At 41.4% G+C, this 17038-nt stretch overlaps 1 protein-coding gene and 1 long non-coding RNA gene across 3 annotated transcripts in view; one reads left to right on the top strand and one right to left on the bottom strand.

Annotated features, from left to right (window-relative positions):
- Window positions 1–17038, top strand: part of dip2bb (disco-interacting protein 2 homolog Bb) — a 54251-nt gene that overhangs the window by 20427 nt on the left and 16786 nt on the right. For both annotated transcript variants that reach the window (XM_039612321.1, XM_039612322.1), the window contains exons 4-24: window positions 3504–3629; window positions 3709–4035; window positions 4419–4565; window positions 5193–5312; window positions 6826–7023; window positions 7253–7344; window positions 8034–8144; window positions 8239–8362; window positions 9836–9945; window positions 10091–10193; window positions 10345–10409; window positions 10691–10784; window positions 10865–10984; window positions 11078–11192; window positions 11448–11587; window positions 13320–13456; window positions 13582–13662; window positions 13769–13896; window positions 14153–14267; window positions 14418–14619; window positions 15462–15574. In XM_039612321.1, coding sequence (XP_039468255.1) covers window positions 3504–3629; window positions 3709–4035; window positions 4419–4565; window positions 5193–5312; window positions 6826–7023; window positions 7253–7344; window positions 8034–8144; window positions 8239–8362; window positions 9836–9945; window positions 10091–10193; window positions 10345–10409; window positions 10691–10784; window positions 10865–10984; window positions 11078–11192; window positions 11448–11587; window positions 13320–13456; window positions 13582–13662; window positions 13769–13896; window positions 14153–14267; window positions 14418–14619; window positions 15462–15574 — 2768 coding nt within the window. The remainder of the gene's footprint in view (window positions 1–3503; window positions 3630–3708; window positions 4036–4418; window positions 4566–5192; window positions 5313–6825; window positions 7024–7252; window positions 7345–8033; window positions 8145–8238; window positions 8363–9835; window positions 9946–10090; window positions 10194–10344; window positions 10410–10690; window positions 10785–10864; window positions 10985–11077; window positions 11193–11447; window positions 11588–13319; window positions 13457–13581; window positions 13663–13768; window positions 13897–14152; window positions 14268–14417; window positions 14620–15461; window positions 15575–17038) is intronic.
- LOC120440244 lies at window positions 15250–15939 on the bottom strand. Its single transcript, XR_005613097.1, has 2 exons — window positions 15876–15939; window positions 15250–15640 (listed from the first exon to the last, which is right to left on the bottom strand). It is a non-coding gene; the product is annotated as an uncharacterized LOC120440244 (long non-coding RNA).

Raw genomic sequence — 17038 nt, 5'->3', positions numbered from 1 at the left:
GAAAATGTAAAATAAAACCAAGCTGAATGGCAGATGGTATTCCTCAGCTAATTTTATATTGCAGGATGAGAACAAAAAGGGGTGTCATGGTGGACAAGAAGTTCCTTTACATGTTGAAAAATACAGAATATGCAAATATATTGATGCACTGAGGAAATACAACACTACACACATTGATGTTTTCACAATGATGTTTATTCAACTAAAATCTAAGAGGACCCATTCTTTCAGAAATGTTTTTAGAGGCAGTCTGTGTGGCTAGGTTTTTTTTTGGTTTTATACACCTGTGGCTGAAAACACCTGAATTCCAAGATTAACCCACATAGCAAAATTGCTATGGCCCGGATCTGGCCCACACAATGTGCTTACACATGGCCCACATACTGCAAAGAATGACGGCCCTTTGGTGGGCCAGATCAGTTTTGCCAGAGGTGGCCCACACATGGGCCAGCACAAGGCCAGTTGCAGACACACTGCTGGCCCTGTGCTGGCCCAGAACAGTTTCAGCTCTGGCCCCAGATGTCAGCCTAATGTGTACCTTAATCAAGCCATGTAATAACAACATGTGCCGGAACATAAGAGTGCAAAAGCAACATGACGAAACTCTGTTCAGACCGTAAATGGACTGATTTTTATACAGCGCTAACTACATTCACACTCTTGACATGCAGACTGGAGGAGCCAGGGATTGAACCACTAACCTTCCGTTCAATAGGTGACCTGCCTCTACCTCCTGAGCTACAGCCACCCAGTGGTAACCATGAGTAAATCCTCACTAGGTTTTGGATAAAGTGTACACTCACAAACCTGCCAAACCTCCATTTGAAACGTTGGATACTATAGCAGTATAGTATTGCAACATGGCATTTGGGTCTTCTAATTAAAATAGGAAAATAGAAACATAAATAGTGCATCATTGCCAGACCTGGCCCACATCTGGTTGACATACACCCTGCCATGACACCAGTCAGTCAGAAGTGCCGGCTTGATGCCAGATCCAGGGAAGACCTGTTTTCTATAAGCCTGGGCCACATAAACCAAACCATAATCAGGCCAGATATGGCATGCCATCACATAGACAGTGCCATTTACACCAGGCCTGGCCTATCTGGATGACATACATCTTATCATGCCAGAAGTCAGTCAGCCAGCAGTGCCAGCTTGACACCAGATCTGGCCCAGACCTGTCTGCTATGTGGGAAGGCATTGTTTGGCCCAATACTGTGTCCACATAGTGCATATTTAACTCTGTTTGGAGAAAATCAACAAAAACAGTTTCAGCACAGAATGTATAAAACAATATTTCTGTTCCTGATCCTGTTCCCTTTTGAAAATTTTAGGCTACACGGCTAAGTCTGCAGCTGTGGTGATTCCATTCAATTCAGTTTTATTTATAAAGCACCAAATCACAACAGCAGTTGCAACAGAAGTAGCAACCCTACAATAATGGAGAGAAAACCCCAACAATAATGACCCCAGGCAGGCAGGCATTTGGTGATGTTGGGAAGGAAGGAAAAACTCCAGCCGGTTTCTTCCTGTTAAAAGGGAATCTGCCACAACCGGTTGTAGGTGAGGGAAAGAAGAGCTGTGGTAGTAAGTTTATGAGGTATATGCTGAAGCTGAATGCTAGTCTTGCCATGCTGACATGCGTACAACGGCAATGCTAATAACTGATGTTAGCACGTTAATTAGCTTTCACACGTTTTGCTAATGTGCAGTAAAACACAAGGTGAAGCTGAGCCCATCAGTTTTGAGGTACTTTGTTGTAATTTTGCACTAATGAAAAAAATTATCAAAAGTGTTACATTTCACCCTGCGGCACATGGATATCTCATGATAAAGGCTGGCATGTATTGACACATTTTACATTAAAAAAAAAAGAAAAAAAGAAATGTGTTTCTGATGGTGACATGAGAAAAAAAAGAAGATCACTAAAGTCAGGAGGTGTACCCCTCTGGGGAACAAAGGATGACTATAGTAGGGTTATAATGGCAGTTCATCCAAAAACTGTTGAGGAGTTTCTATCAGAACCAAAGTTATGATCCTACTCGACACAGAAAATGAACTTGGTGACCTCAAGTCATGTTGTTAGAAAATGGCAGGTCAGAGATTCCTCATTAGAAGAGCTAGAGCCTGAAAATAATGTAAGAATAGTAGAAACTCTGCAGCAGTGAGGAACAGAAAAAATAAAGTAGTTATAATTTTAACAGACTGCAGAGCAATTTAATTGCCTCTGGCTTCCTCCAGTTATTACACCTCTTACACAGCCTGTCACTACGGAGTTCACTTGAATACACCGCTGACTACTTTCTGGAGCTGCTCTCGCTATTATTACACTTTATGTTTTATGTACACCATTTTAGATTCAGATTAAGAAGATAAATAAAACGGGCATGCATCAAAGATATGACTAAGTAAAGGTCCTCAGCTGCCCACATGTCAGTGTTGATTGGAACTGGAGTAAAACTCACCGCAAGCTGCCACGCACCCCACTGTGCCCATCACCGTGGAAACCGCCCTCATCCTCCCGGACATGTGCAAGGAGTCGTCTCTCCTGACGCTCCGGTGCGAGGATGCGCAACAGCACATTATGAGAGAGAATGATTTAGCTGAGAACAATCTGTTAAGCAGAATGGCAGTTATGTAATTATGGTCCCCACTGCTGCTGTGAAATGAGCTGTGCTCTGTGATTTATTTAAATCTGTTGATGTTTCAACATAAATGATGCCCTCCAGTCAATAGATGTGAAAATTCACTAAGTCGTCTTTTGTGCCGCGTGTTCTGTTACGTGGTCTGAGCGTGCGTCTGTTTACGCGGTGCCTTTTAATGCGCCTGTGGGTGTCATCAAGCGAAAGTATCTCTGCATTCATTACTGTGTGCATTTGCGCGTGTAGGCATGTGAGTGGGCTAATACACGGCTTGGCTCTCTCCTTTCTGTGTGCCGTGTCAATTGGAAAACGCTGTCTTCCTGTAAGGATTTCTTCAGGCTTCTCACCTGTCACCGTTCTTCAAGTTTTAAACATGACTTATAGACATAACACTACACTCATGCTCTCAAAAAAATGCTGTCATCAGCTAAAGCAAAGTAATGTTTTTCATCATTATTTTGCAAGCTTGCTAGATTCTTCTCTTCTTCTTTTTCTCTTTATCGTGGGACTCCTAAAGTTAGTTACTGTGCCTTGAAATCTCATTTAGGGGGGCTAGGCTCCTCGGTTGAGATCCCCTATGGAAATCATTCAAACATATGAAAATGTTATTCACACAGCGGTGACTCTTTGAAGCAGTTCAATAAACTTTCATATAACGGAAAAGAAAACGTCTCACTAATGGAAGAAAAAGACCATAAATGGAGGTAGTAAACAAAATGTACATTCTTGAGTCATGTTGAAAGAATGTTAACAGCTTTTTTTCTTTGTGGCCTTCTTTGTTTTGTTGCTCTGAATGGGATCCAAAGCCACTGGAACTAATCTCTACCTAAACTAAATGTGTTTCTGTCAATACAGATATCCATACTGAGGCAGTACAAGCTGCCTTGGCTAAACATAAGGAGGAGAAGATGGCGCTCCCCATGCCTACCAAACGGAGGTCCACATACGTGCAGTCACCCATTGAAACACGCACACCACCAGGTAGGACGTGCGAAGGCATTAAAGTTGGACCTTTTAGTTAAGAATTATGGACATTTACATTTTGTTTTGTGGCACTCAGACTCCTCGTCTGGCTCTGAAGATGAGACAGCCATGCGCAGGCAGTCGTCAGTGGTTGCTCCGCAGCCTCAGGTCAACCCCAACCTGCAGAGCCCGGAGTCTTGGGTCAACCACATCGTCCAGGGCTCTTCCACCTCCTCCTCGGCCTCCTCCACCCTCTCACAGGAAGCCAAACCACAGCCTCAGAGCCAACCTCAGCCTCAGTACAAACCGCAGTACCAGCCTCTTTATCAGCCTCACCACCAACCGCAGTACCAACCTCAGCACCAGCCCCACGAGCAGCCTCGCACTGCCGCAGTGACGGACATGCTGGCTCACAGTCGCATTGGTGAGACATGCGCCTGTGTGGAGAATATTCTGTGCAGACGTTGCGTATGTTAAAGCAAAGAACAGTAGACTTATTAATTATTTAACTGGAGGAAAAACAGCAGGTAAAAAGTTTGGATCATCTGATTGGTCAATATATGTAATGCTGCACAACTAGCTTCAGTATAGCCTAATCCTACAAGTTAGCTTGTGAGTAGTGTTTCACATACAAATAAACTGAGCAATTTTCACTGCCATGTGTCAAGGTAATAATAGTCTTTTGTATTTGCTAATGCATAAGTGTTTTATTTTTATTTTTTACATTTTAAATTTAAAATTAAAATTATAGCTACAGTACATTGGTCCCATTAAAACACGAGGACATCCCACTGCTTCCACTTACAGCCCACTCAGAGAATAGTGCACCTCCTCCAGATGTGACAGCTGTGGCCCCTCCGGCCAGAGGCCCGCGCGTGGACCTGCCCTCCAACGCTGTCGTCCGAGGGATGAGCCGGGGACAGAGCCGCTCGAGCATGATGGAGACAGCGGATGGTAATGGAGAACAGTTCATTTTTAACATTTTGTGTCTCTTTTCAAGAATCTGATTTCTCCTTCTTCAAATAAGTGTTGACTTCCAGCTGTGACCTTTTTATTAATCAAGTTGTTTTTCTTCCCGATTTTTTTTTCTTTTTTTTCACTCTGTCAAATTTTTTTTGACCGGCTGATAGGAAGAGGTAATATACAGAGTAAGGAAACTCCTTAATCTACAATGTCCATGGCCTTCTGTGTTTCTGACTCTCCCTGCTGTGTGTACTGAGTGATTTTACAAGGAAATGAAACAAAAGCAACGTCTACACGCACAAAACGAATCCTCATGTGTGATCCCATACCAAAAAAAACCTTTATCCCGGCTCTCACTCCGTTCTCCTTGTGTTGACGCCACCCACCCGCGCTGCTGCTTTTCAGTCCGGACATATTTTACAGTTGATTCGAAATGGTCTATTTGTGGTTAATTCAATTTTTTACTGAAAAGTTACGGCATGAAAAACAGCAGACTATGTGATGGTAAGACGCTTAAACAATGTTCTAATGTTCTGTCACTGTGTGTCAGAGCCGTGGGATGTGTGACTGTGTATTTATCCCTGCTGCTGCCCCTCTCCACCTTCACCCTGCCTGTAGGAGTTCCTGTAAGCAGCAGGGTCTCCACTAAGATTCAGCAGCTGCTGAACACCCTGAAGAGGCCTAAGAGGCCCCCGCTCAGTGACTTCTTCACCGATGACGCTGAGGAGATCGTAGAAGGTACGCTGCTGCACTGAATTAGCTGTAGAGGTAGAGTGTTTGACTTGCACAAATTACACATAGAAAAATTGGAATTTGTGCCCCTCCTTACTCCAGCGTTTTATAGTAAGTTAAAATAGTCAGATGTAGTGTTCCAAAAAGACATTGCTGATTATTTATGAACACTTACCTTTTTTACAAATGTATATTTAGGTTTCTCTAATAGAGAAAGAATTTAAAAGTTGCATATGCACTAACTAGCATAGTCTGCCATTTAGGGTGAGTGTGATGCAGGATATTTTACATGCTACATGCCAAAGATGTTTCCTAAATGCCACACATGCAGGAAGTTGGTCTAAAAGAGGACAACTCAAAGGATGCACGCAGTGAAAGCATGTATGCCACTGCTTATAAACACTGTAATCTGCCCAGAAATCAGAGCTAATGCTAACTGAGTCAACAGCTGCTGGTAAGCAGAAACCTAGTTTGTATTATTTTATTAAACCACATTTGCAATGACTGGTTTAGTCATTGCATATGTGGTAAGAACTGATTGTTTTATAAATGTCCCCAAATTTCTTTTGCAAATTGAGAATTTGCTTGTAAAGATGTGTGTGCCAGGCTAGAATTTACTGATGTTCTCTGAACATCTCACGTGCAGTGTTATTGAAAACTTCAAACTTGGCTCCATGGTAAAGTGGTGCACGCATTCACCTAGCAAGCGACAATCCCTGGTTTCTCTCCCTGGAAGAGACAAAAATCCCTTTGGGCTTGCGTCAATAAGGCCATCTGGTGTAAAAACTGCCACATCAAATATATGGATCTGTCTGCTATAGTGACCCCTTGTGAATAAGGAAAGTAGCTCACAGAAAACTTCAAAGTCAACACTGCACTCTGTCGGGTTCCCTGCAAACCAGATGAACAGACACGTGCAGAGACATACAGAGATTCCTGGATTTTTTTTAGAGCGATTGCTTTTCTGAGTTTTTCCTGAGTTTAAAAAAACATTTCTAATGCTTTACTAAGTACGTTGAGCTATTTATGAGGAAAAAGTTGTTTGTACTTGGCTTTAAAGTTTGAAAATGTTAATAAAAACACTAAATAAGGATAATTAACTAATCAAGTCAGCATCCCTAACAGGTAATATGTTGTTAATAAATTACATGATGTACAAATGAACCATTTTTCACAACCTGGTGACAGAAAAGTGTTTTGTTTGCTTTTGTTTGTAAATCATTTTAAATAAGTGTCTTTATATGTGAGATTTTTTTGGAATTCAAATTTGTGTGATGTAAAGCAAAACAGTGCTACAAATCTATTTTAAAATAAGGAGATAGGGCTAAATCTTTGGCATTTATATATATATATATATATTGTAAATAAAAAAAGCAGGTAACCTGAGAGCTTAGGAAACAAAGGGGAAAACCATGTAGGAGGAAACTGATACCCCGCATGGACCGGTTTTACCTCTGTGGTATCTCATCTCATTAGTCTCTAATATACTCAAAAGTGTCCTGTTGTCTCTCTTTCACAGTGCCCCAACCGGACCCCAACACACCCAAGCCAGAGGGCCGTCAGATCATCCCAGTGAAAGGGGAGCCTTTGGGAGTGGTCAGTAACTGGCCCCCAGCCCTGCAGGCAGCGCTGGCTCGCTGGGGAGCCACTCAGGGGAAGAGCCCCGCCCTCACTGCTCTCGACATCACGGGCAAACCACTCTATACACTGACTTATGGTGAGACACAAGATTCAAAGAGGGAAGTGTAACGTCATCAAGTCAGTAAAATGATATGTCATTTAATGTCATAAACACTTATTGGGATGACTGAAAAATAACATTATATATGTTTATTATTTTAAAACCTAGTAATAGTAAGAAAATGTGTGAATTCTTTGACATTATATTTTTGTGAAGGTGCTAACCCCCCCTGCCCCCCCAAAAAAATCTACCATCTGTCTGTTAGGGAAGCTGTGGAGTCGCAGTGTGAAGCTGGCGTACACCCTCCTGAACAAACTGGGCACTAAAAACGAGCAAATCCTCAAACCAGGAGACCGAGTAAGAGATCACACACAGAAAAAACAGACATGTTTACAGCAAATGATTATTTTTAACTTGTGTTTTTGCAGTGAACATTGACTGTATCACGATTTACTGCTGCTGCCTCTGTGGGAGGCAGGATTTTTTTTTTTTAAACAACAGCAAAAACTAAGAAATGGCCATAAAAATACATGTTGACAACAAAGAACTGAGGTGAATGGGTAGATTACACCTACATATTTTACATGTGCATTTTCTAAATGGCAACAGTTTTGAAGCTAAATTTCCCCAGGAAAAAAATTGCAATGAAAAAACAAACAAAGAACAAATATTAAAGGACAGAAACTAACTTTTCATGAATAATTAACCTGCATTTTGATGGTTTACCACCTGGTTTTTACTTTTTTAGTGATATTATTCATTATTACAGCTATTTCACAAGTTTACCTTTTTTAATATTTATTCTAACATCTTCTTTTTCAGACACATCTTTTCCCCTACCTTTTTATTGTTTATAACATAGGTGGTTCCACAAGGTACTGAATCGTAGACTGTTTTTAGTTTTTCACACACTGCTGCTATGCTGCTTTTATGTCTATTATGTCCTGTTACGTAAAACGACTGATATGGAAGAGGTTTTACTTTATTAAATGAACACAGGCCCCAGAAAGTGCTTGTTTTAACGTCCAACTAAACTGTCTTGGTAGGTGGCGCTGGTGTACCCCAACAGTGACCCTGGGATGTTCTGGGTGGCGTTTTATGGATGCCTCCTTGCTGAAGTTATACCTGTACCTATTGAGGTACCGCTGTCTCGCAAGGTATGAAAACCATCACATGAAACTTTAATTTTATGTTTTTATTATGTTCAAGCATCTGAGTGCTTTCTTGTTGCCCTGTTTGTGACGTGTTTAGGATGCAGGTATCAGCCAGGTGGGTTTTCTGCTCGGTAGCTGTGGCGTTGGTCTGGCTCTGACTAGTGAGATCTGCCTGAAAGGCCTACCCAAGACCCCCACGGGCGAAATACTGCAATTTAAAGGTCAGCAAGCAAGTTCTGTCCTGAATGTCCTGAATACCTGTTTTGTTAAAAAAAAAAAAAACCTTTGTCTAATTCAACACTAATGTCAAAAACATTGGGTTGTTGTAAACAAAATCTGAATGCAATGTTTTGCAAATTTCATAAACTCCTATTATATATTCGCAGTAGAACCTGGAAAACAGACCAAATGTTTTAAATGAGAAAATGTAACATTTCATAGCAACAGGTCTCAAAAAAGTTAGAACAGGGCCATGCACAGCGCTGTGTGGCATCCAGTCCATAAACATCTGGAAACTGAGGAACCAGCTGCTGGACCTTTTGGAAGGAAATGTTGTCCCATTATTGTCTGCTCAACAGTCCTGGGTCTTCTTTGTCCTATTTTTTGTTTCATGATGAGCCAAATGTTCTCATTTGGTGAATGGTGTGGACTGCAGGCAGGCAGGCCAGTTCAGTACCTCGACTCTTCTACTATGAAGCTGTTGTAATAGATGCAGTATGCTGTTTAGCATTGTCTTCAGGCCTTCCCTGAAGGAGGTGTTTGTCTTAACGGGAGCATATGCCTTCCTGCATTGTTGGCACCTTTAAACTTGTGAAAGATACCATTTCCAAAAGGCACTAATGCAGGCTTTTGAACTGAGCATGGAAAACAAGCCAGATAGTCCCTCTTCACTTTAGTCCACAGGATGTAGCATCCATGTTTTCCAAAGACAATACCAAATTTTGATTCATCTGACCACAGAATAGTTTTACACTTTGCCTCAGTCCATTTTAAAAGCACTTTGGTCCAGGGAAGACGGCACTTTTTTCTTGATCATGTTCACTTACAGCTGCTTCTTTGCATGATAAAGCTTCAAACTGCATTTGTTGATGGCACAGCGAACTGTGTCCACAGACTGTGATTTCTGGAAGTGTCCCTGAGTCCATGCAGTGATTTCCATGACAGAGTCACGCCTTCTCCCTTCTCTGGATTCTCTTAATCTTTTGATGATATTATGTAGATGAGGGGAGATGACCTATTCAAAGTTTTCATAGTTTACATAGTTTACACCATTATTGTGAAATTGCTCCACAATTTGTATTCTCGGATTCACATTCATGTTACTGACCCAGTTAGTTCAGTTCAGTACAACTTTCTTTTCCATCCTTTTGTTTCTTCCATCTCAACTTGTTCAGACATATTACAAAATCCATCCAAACACAAAATGATCGAATATTTGTATGCCTGAGTTTAAACATTTGACATGTTTTCTGTGTTATGTGTGAGTTCATATGATTTGCAAATCATTGCATTTTGTTTTTCTTTACACATTACTCAGCATCCCAGTTTTTGGGGAGAATTGGGGTTGTAATTCGGATCAATTTTGTTTGCTTGTAGAATACCTGTGAGGTTTTTTATTTGTTTGTATGTTTTTGAAAGAAATTAAATATTTCTCGAAATTGTTGTGTGATGCATATCTTCCCTGTCTCTGTTAGGCTGGCCTCGAATGAAGTGGGTGATAACGGATTCAAAGTACCTGACAAAACCATCCAAAGACTGGCAGCCACACATTCCCACTGCTAACACTGACCCTGCATATATAGAGGTAACACAGCTGTGCTTATTATTATTTTTACTTTTGTTCCTTCATTCTTAGAACCTATTCCATCCTGTCAAAGTACCAAAAATATTTAAAAGCATCATTTTAGTCTGGTGTGTCATGGCTCATCTCTTGCTTCATCTCTTTGTAGTATAAAGCAAATAAGGAGGGCACAGTGGTGGGCGTGGCTGTGTCTAAAGTGGCCATGTTAACCCACTGCCAATCACTGACTCAGGCCTGCAACTACTGTGAGGGTGAGTAGAAGGACAGTGTTTGCATCATCCATTACACAAAGCTTTATTTCGGTTCAGCTCCATGTTATTTATATAACAGCAAATCACAACTTGAGTCACGTCTCAGTGTAGATTGCCAACCTCACTTGTGTCTTTGTGTCTCTGTTTTAAGGGGAAACTTTGGTGAATGTCTTGGACTTTAAAAAGGACATGGGCTTATGGCATGGAGTTCTCACAGTGAGTGTCATTAGCTGTAGGTTTCTAGGTTAGGTTATGCTGCATATACAGTTAGATGGATGTAAAATTTCTTAATTTGTGTGCAGATTATATCAGAACTATAAATTCTCCAGTAAATGTAAAATGTTAAATTACTAATGAAAGAGATTTCTTGCACAAAATCATCACAAAATGGGTCTCTTACTGTTTGTGTTGTTTGTCGAGTTGGAAGGAAAAAAATCCTTTCCAGCTTTTTTTTTTTTTTATATGCTACCTCGAGTAATCAGGTTGTTTGATTCCAGGCTGTAATGAACAGGATACACACGATCAGCGTTCCCTATGCAGTGATGAAAGCCTGTCCTCTCTCCTGGGTGCAGAGGGTCCACATCCATAAAGGTAAATTATCTTTTACTCTGAGACAAAGTGTATTAAAAAATGATTTTATAATACTCCATGTAACTCCTGCTGTTGTGCAGCTCGTGTAGCTCTGGTGAAGTGCCGTGATCTGCACTGGGCCATGATGGCTCATCGGGAGCAGAGAGACATCAGCCTGGCTTCATTACGAATGCTCATTGTTGCTGATGGTGCTAATCCCTGTGAGTATGTCCCGAGCCATCGCTGCTTTGTAAAACTGGGTCTTTTCCAACAAGCCAAATTAGATGTCACACTTTTAAAATTGTGCTTTCCAGGGTCAGTGTCTTCCTGCGATGCCTTCCTGAGCAAGTTCCAGTCCCATGGGCTGAAGCCTGAGGTGATTTGCCCCTGTGCCACATCTCCTGAGGCCATGACAGTAGCTATACGAAGGTATCTCACTGACCTATATTCACTGTTCTTATTGGATGTTGTTAAACGCTATAGAAAACTTAAAGACAAAACCAGAAGAAGATTAAAACCAAATTCTTTCTATTCTTTCTTTCATGTCTCACAAAAGTCCCCGTCACAGCCTGTATTTCAGTCCAACTAGACATAATTTATATGTGATATTGTTCATAAGAGGGTAGGCAGATGGCTAGCAGATGGAAACATCCATGTTTGATTGTGAACTGTCTACTTGTGTAGACCCGGAGTGCCTGGTGCGCCTCTCCCTGCCCGTGCCATCCTTTCCATGGGCGGCTTGAGCCACGGTGTCATCAGGGTGAACACGGAAGACAAGAACTCCGCTCTGACTGTACAAGATGTGGGGCACGTCATGCCTGGAGGTGAGGGTAGAAGAAAAGCTGCATGATAAATGGCTTTTCGCTTGCATTTGTTTTTTTGATTGTAATTAATTTGCTAAAAAAGAGACCATTACGACTGACACTTTTTAAAAAAAACTGTTTTCTATACATATTAGGAGATTACAATATTGAATAACTATAACCACCTACACTATAACCACACAGTTGTGTGGTTATAGTGTAAAAATGTAATAGGCCTAGTTGCCGCCAGCTCTGAAATCTTTCTGTTTGACCTTTTGCACGTCTCCAAGAAAATGGAGGCAAACAAGGTTGTTCAAAAATATAATCATAAAATTATAACCATATGAGAAAATTAGAAATTCAAATAATTATCTTCCCTTCTTTTCAACATCCAGATAAAATGGTTTTTCTTCATCTGCATGGCAGATGTTTATTTCTAAGACTTCATGACATAAACAGTTGGGTTTTGAACACTAAAACAGTGTTTATTATTTTGGCTATATACCAACACATGTTCATGTTACAGTTTGTAATGAATATGCAGACTTTAAGCTTTCACTTAGGAGGTCAAACTGAAATATTGTACCAACAACTGAGAACTTGTTGCCATTTTTATATATAGTGCCCTGTTTATCTGGGCTCATGTGTAATTGGACAATCCATACGGAAACTTAACTCGGCCTATTCATTAATATTTCTTCATAAATGAATGAGATCAAAGGTTTGGAAGTGATTCCAAGTGTGGCATTTAATTTTTAAAAGCTTAATCTGTGAACCTACAACATACACTGAAGGAGCTCTCAGTGGAGGTGAATCTCCACCAGAGAACTAGGACATTAGGACGTTGGTACAATAATGAGGGGGTAAAAGGATGCACTGTTGTACTTGAACCTGGACTAATTTGGTCAGTGATCATGGGATCCTTTCCATCATAAAGAGAAAAAAAGCATTTATCAACCCTCCAGGAGACAGACATGTCATTATCCAAGCCTGTAATAAGCCCCTCATAAGCCTCAGCAGTAGAAAACAAAGATTAAACATTGGTGGCAGTCTGATGCATAAGTGTGCGAGGTTCCCAGCAGCTTTGGGTCACTACTGGTTAAGCAGATGTTTGAAGTTGTACTTTAAGCTGAAATGAATAATAAAAATAGAATAAAGAAACCCAGGAGTTTTTTAAGGTAAAGAAAGGAAAGACTGAAGGCATAAAGAACCACAAAATATAAAAACAATTGCAGCAAAAGGCCTGGCAACAAAGAATCCCAAAGGAGGAAACTCATTCTTTGGTGTTATCTGTTTGCTTCCTGACATCGTGCAGCCATTTCCTGCAAAGGATCCTTAGCACAGTCTTTAAAATGAATATTTTGATGTAACTGTGTTAATTTGTTCATTTATATTTATGACGCTCAGATAGGGGACTGCATATAAAAACAAGTAATCCACTCTTTTATTAAATTCCCTTCAAATTTAAGCTGAAAGTCTACACTTTCCCACTTTCAGTCAATCCAGTCAATCCTTTGGAACTGCAAAAATAACAGAAAACATGTAAATCTGAATAAACGTACGCAACAAAAAATGAAAATGGGACTTTTTTTTTAATTATACATCTAAGATAAAATTGTCCTCCTGCATATTTTTGACATAAACTTTATTTTTGAGAAGGAAGAACTACAGTTAGACCTGCCGGAAATATCAAGGGAATTATTTTAAATTAGGAAGTCTGTGTTTTCTTAACTTTGCCTTTTTGTCCCTCCAGCTCTGATGTGTATCGTTAAGCCAGATGGACCGCCTCAGTTGTGTAAAACAGACGAAATTGGAGAGATAATTATCAACTCCCGTGCAGGAGGCAACATGTACTACGGCCTGCCTGGACTCACGAAAAACACCTTTGAGGTGCGAAAGCAGAATAACCAACACTCAAACTGCACATGCTGCCACCATCATCAGTAAGGGACGCAGTTAAAGCTGATTCTGTTTTTGTGTGTTTTGCTGTTCTTTCTTTGTGTCGTCATGTCCAGGTGATACCGGTTAACGCTAACGGAGTTCCCATTGGAGAGATTCCATTTGTGCGATCTGGACTCCTGGGGTTTGTTGGCCCAGTAAGTAGGACTCTTTCATTAGAGCACTTCTGTGGCAACCTGAAACCATTCGTCTCTCTCACTAACAGTATAACAACCCTGCTGTTGCATCACTTGCTCCGTACAGGGCAGTCTCATCTTCGTGGTGGGGAAGATCGAAGGCCTGCTGATGGTGAGCGGGCGGAGACACAACGCCGACGACCTGGTGGCCACAGCTCTTGCAGTTGAGCCGGTCAAGACTGTGTACCGTGGCAGGTGAGTCAAAATTCTTCTTCATGGATTAAAGAAAATAATCTTAGAGCTCTTTGGTGGGTCAAGTGCAAATCTTATTTATCACTACTGACATCTAGTGGTATAGAGGAAACGCAGCAGGCCCCACACTGACAACTGAAGGGATTATTGAAAGATAAAGTATTTCCACTTTCTGTATGCTTTAAACTGCTCATTTGTGTTTGACTTCCACGTCTTCCGGCTAATCTTCAGTGAGTTTGTGTGTCCTTGTGTGTGTCAGGATCGCTGTGTTTTCAGTCACGGTGTTCTATGATGAGAGGGTTGTAATTGTGGCAGAGCAGAGGCCCGATGCGAGCGAGGAGGACAGCTTCCAGTGGATGAGCCGGGTACTTCAGGTAAATTCAGCCACAGCATTCGAATGGAAGCCATTCAGTGTGTCTACAATATAATCTTCTATACCTTCAGTCTTTGGAGTTATATAAAATCATTTGTCATACAGAGCATTACCCAGCAAATCTAATCTCAGTGCTTGGTTTCATCTGTAGGCTATTGATAGCATCCACCAAGTGGGGCTCTACTGCTTGGCTCTGGTCCCGGCGAACACCTTACCAAAAACGCCGCTGGGCGGCATCCACATTTCTGACACGAAGCAGTTTTTCTTAGAGGGCAATCTCCACCCCTGCAACATCCTAATGTGTCCCCATACCTGTGTCACCAACCTGCCCAAGCCCCGCCAGAAGCAGCCAGGTAGGTCTGTCTGACACAAACTTCTGTTCAACATGACTGAGAATGATCCCCATCAATTTCTTACAAGATTATGCCCAACGAAGCCTCGGTGAGGAGGTTCATAATTTAAACGTATTTAGCATAAATTATTAAACGGAGTCCAGCAATGAGACTGTTTATAGATGTAGTTTGTAGGAAACCTATGGGTCTGCCGTGCAGTCATAAGGATATACATGCAGTAATCTGCACATGTCTTAAGTCACCCGTCATTTCTAGGCGCCTTGCTAGGAAACTGTGAAATAAGAGCAGGAATTTATTGAAATGTGCAAATATACATGACAACTAAATAAACAGTGATTGTACTATTCTAACAATTCAGTATTTGGTTTGACGACCTTCAGTCTTAAACAGTCTGAACTCTCTTAGACAAGCTTTCCTGTCATTTTTTTGGGGAAGTGGTAGCTCAGTAGGTAGAGTGGTGGCCCCATTATCGGAAGGTCGGGGGTTCGAATCCACTGAACAGCTTCCCTGAGGTACCCCTGAGGCGCCCAGTGGCTGCCCACTACTTCACTTAGTGAATGGGTCAAATGCAGAGAGGAATTTTCCCACGGGGATCAATAAAGTATACATCATTATTATTATTATTATTTATTTATTTATTTTTTTTTTAAGTAGTTTTCAGGAATAGTTCTCCAGGCTTCTTGAAGGACATTCAAAGCTCTTCTCTCGATGCTGCCTTTTGTTTGTTTCTGTGTCAAGATGATCTCACACAGCTTCAATAATTTTGAGGCCTGGCCTCCCTGTCTTGTTTTTACCTCCTGCTTTATTTCACTTTATCTCTTTCGGACTGTTTTGTCTTGTAGTTGGTGTCGGTCCTGCATCCGTCATGGTGGGAAACCTGGTGGCAGGGAAGAGGATTGCCCAGGCTGCAGGGAGAGACCTCGGTCTGATTGAAGATCAGGATCTGGTCCGAAAGGTACTAGAACTATGAGCACTGAAGTCTGATAACCCAAGCTTCGATCACACTGCCGGCAGACGTGGCCTGTTAGGGTTCAATGTTGAGAGAAGAATCCATAAAAACCACAGATCCAGGCGTGTGCAATTTAGACGGCATTTTAATGAACACATGTGTGAGTTCAACAACCCAATCAGTGTTGAACTGAACTTACAATCATGAGACAAGGTTTTATATGGGTACAATAACAAAGCCCCCCTCTTTTACAAAAATAGACAATAGTACAGCTTACGTCAATCCAAACCACAAAATGTTCCCTGACCTTTAACATTGCTCTAAAAAACATTGTCTTCGGGTCGGTGCTTCCCCTCTTCGCTGTCGCTCGTCTGGTGCACTTCCTCTAAGTACGTCGGCACACTTCTGCATTTCTGTGTGTATGTGTCTGCAGTGTATGCTACGTACGTGTCATGACCTCTCACTATTTGTCTGTGTGTACGTGCAGAGTTTGCATCTGCTTTCTGAACCTTAGTTGACCTCAACTTAAGCAACCAACCAGGCTAAGGCCATCCTGTGTGTAATGATCTTGACTTATATGTGAAATATATAAACAACTGTTTCAATCTACCACAACTGCTTAAGGCTTAATCCGCAATAAATGCATACTAAACACCCTTGCACTTAAACTTCTGGCTTCAGTTTCACTTCTGCAAAACATGCTCTGCAGACGCGTTTTGTTTCCTGTCTCATTTTGGCACAGAGAGTATTGTCCTGTCTCTGCCCTCTACACAGAGATCATAAAAGCATTAATAACATTTAAATTATAGATTCAACAGAACCATTTAAAATGGTTCTTCTTTGGACCTGTAATAAAGGCTATAACCATATATTTGAACATCTGAATGCATCTGAATGCAACCTCACTATTAATACTGAAATGTTAATGATGATTATAAAAATAGCAGCAACTAATAGCAGGACAATATTTCTATTCCTGACACTCCCACTCTTGACCTCTTGACCACAAGAGGTCACCATACTGTGTGTTAGGTCACTGCTTGGCCCATTCAGCTGCTCCCCTGTCCATCCCAGACATCATGGACATTTAGGATCACTGTTCTTAGCTCTGACCCTCTCTTGGCATCCTGTGACTTAACAAATCAGACAACCTCATGTCATCTAGGTGGTCTTAGTTATAAAATGCCCGCTCCCACTTGAGAACACTCATGCTTGAGGTTAATCACACCAAAGTATCAGCGAGCCTAAAGTTGATCAGGGGCATGAGAGAATAAGAGTGCGAGCAGAGCTCAATCAGCACTCCTCCCTCACCCCAGAACCCACTCATACCCGGTGAAAGACCCTTACACTTGTGAATCTCTAGTGGTCTGTCCCTTTTCTGGGTCCCACTCTAGTGGAAATCTGGCCACCTGCAAAGGAAACAGAACCCTTCCTCCCTAGTACGGCTTCCCTGCCTTATGTCCCTCAATT

Source organism: Oreochromis aureus, linkage group 5 (assembly GCF_013358895.1).
Source record: "Oreochromis aureus strain Israel breed Guangdong linkage group 5, ZZ_aureus, whole genome shotgun sequence".
In the NCBI taxonomy this organism is placed as follows: domain Eukaryota; kingdom Metazoa; phylum Chordata; class Actinopteri; order Cichliformes; family Cichlidae; genus Oreochromis; species Oreochromis aureus.
The sequence above is the reverse complement of the archived record's forward strand: the minus strand, read 5'-3'. Positions and strand labels throughout refer to the sequence as shown.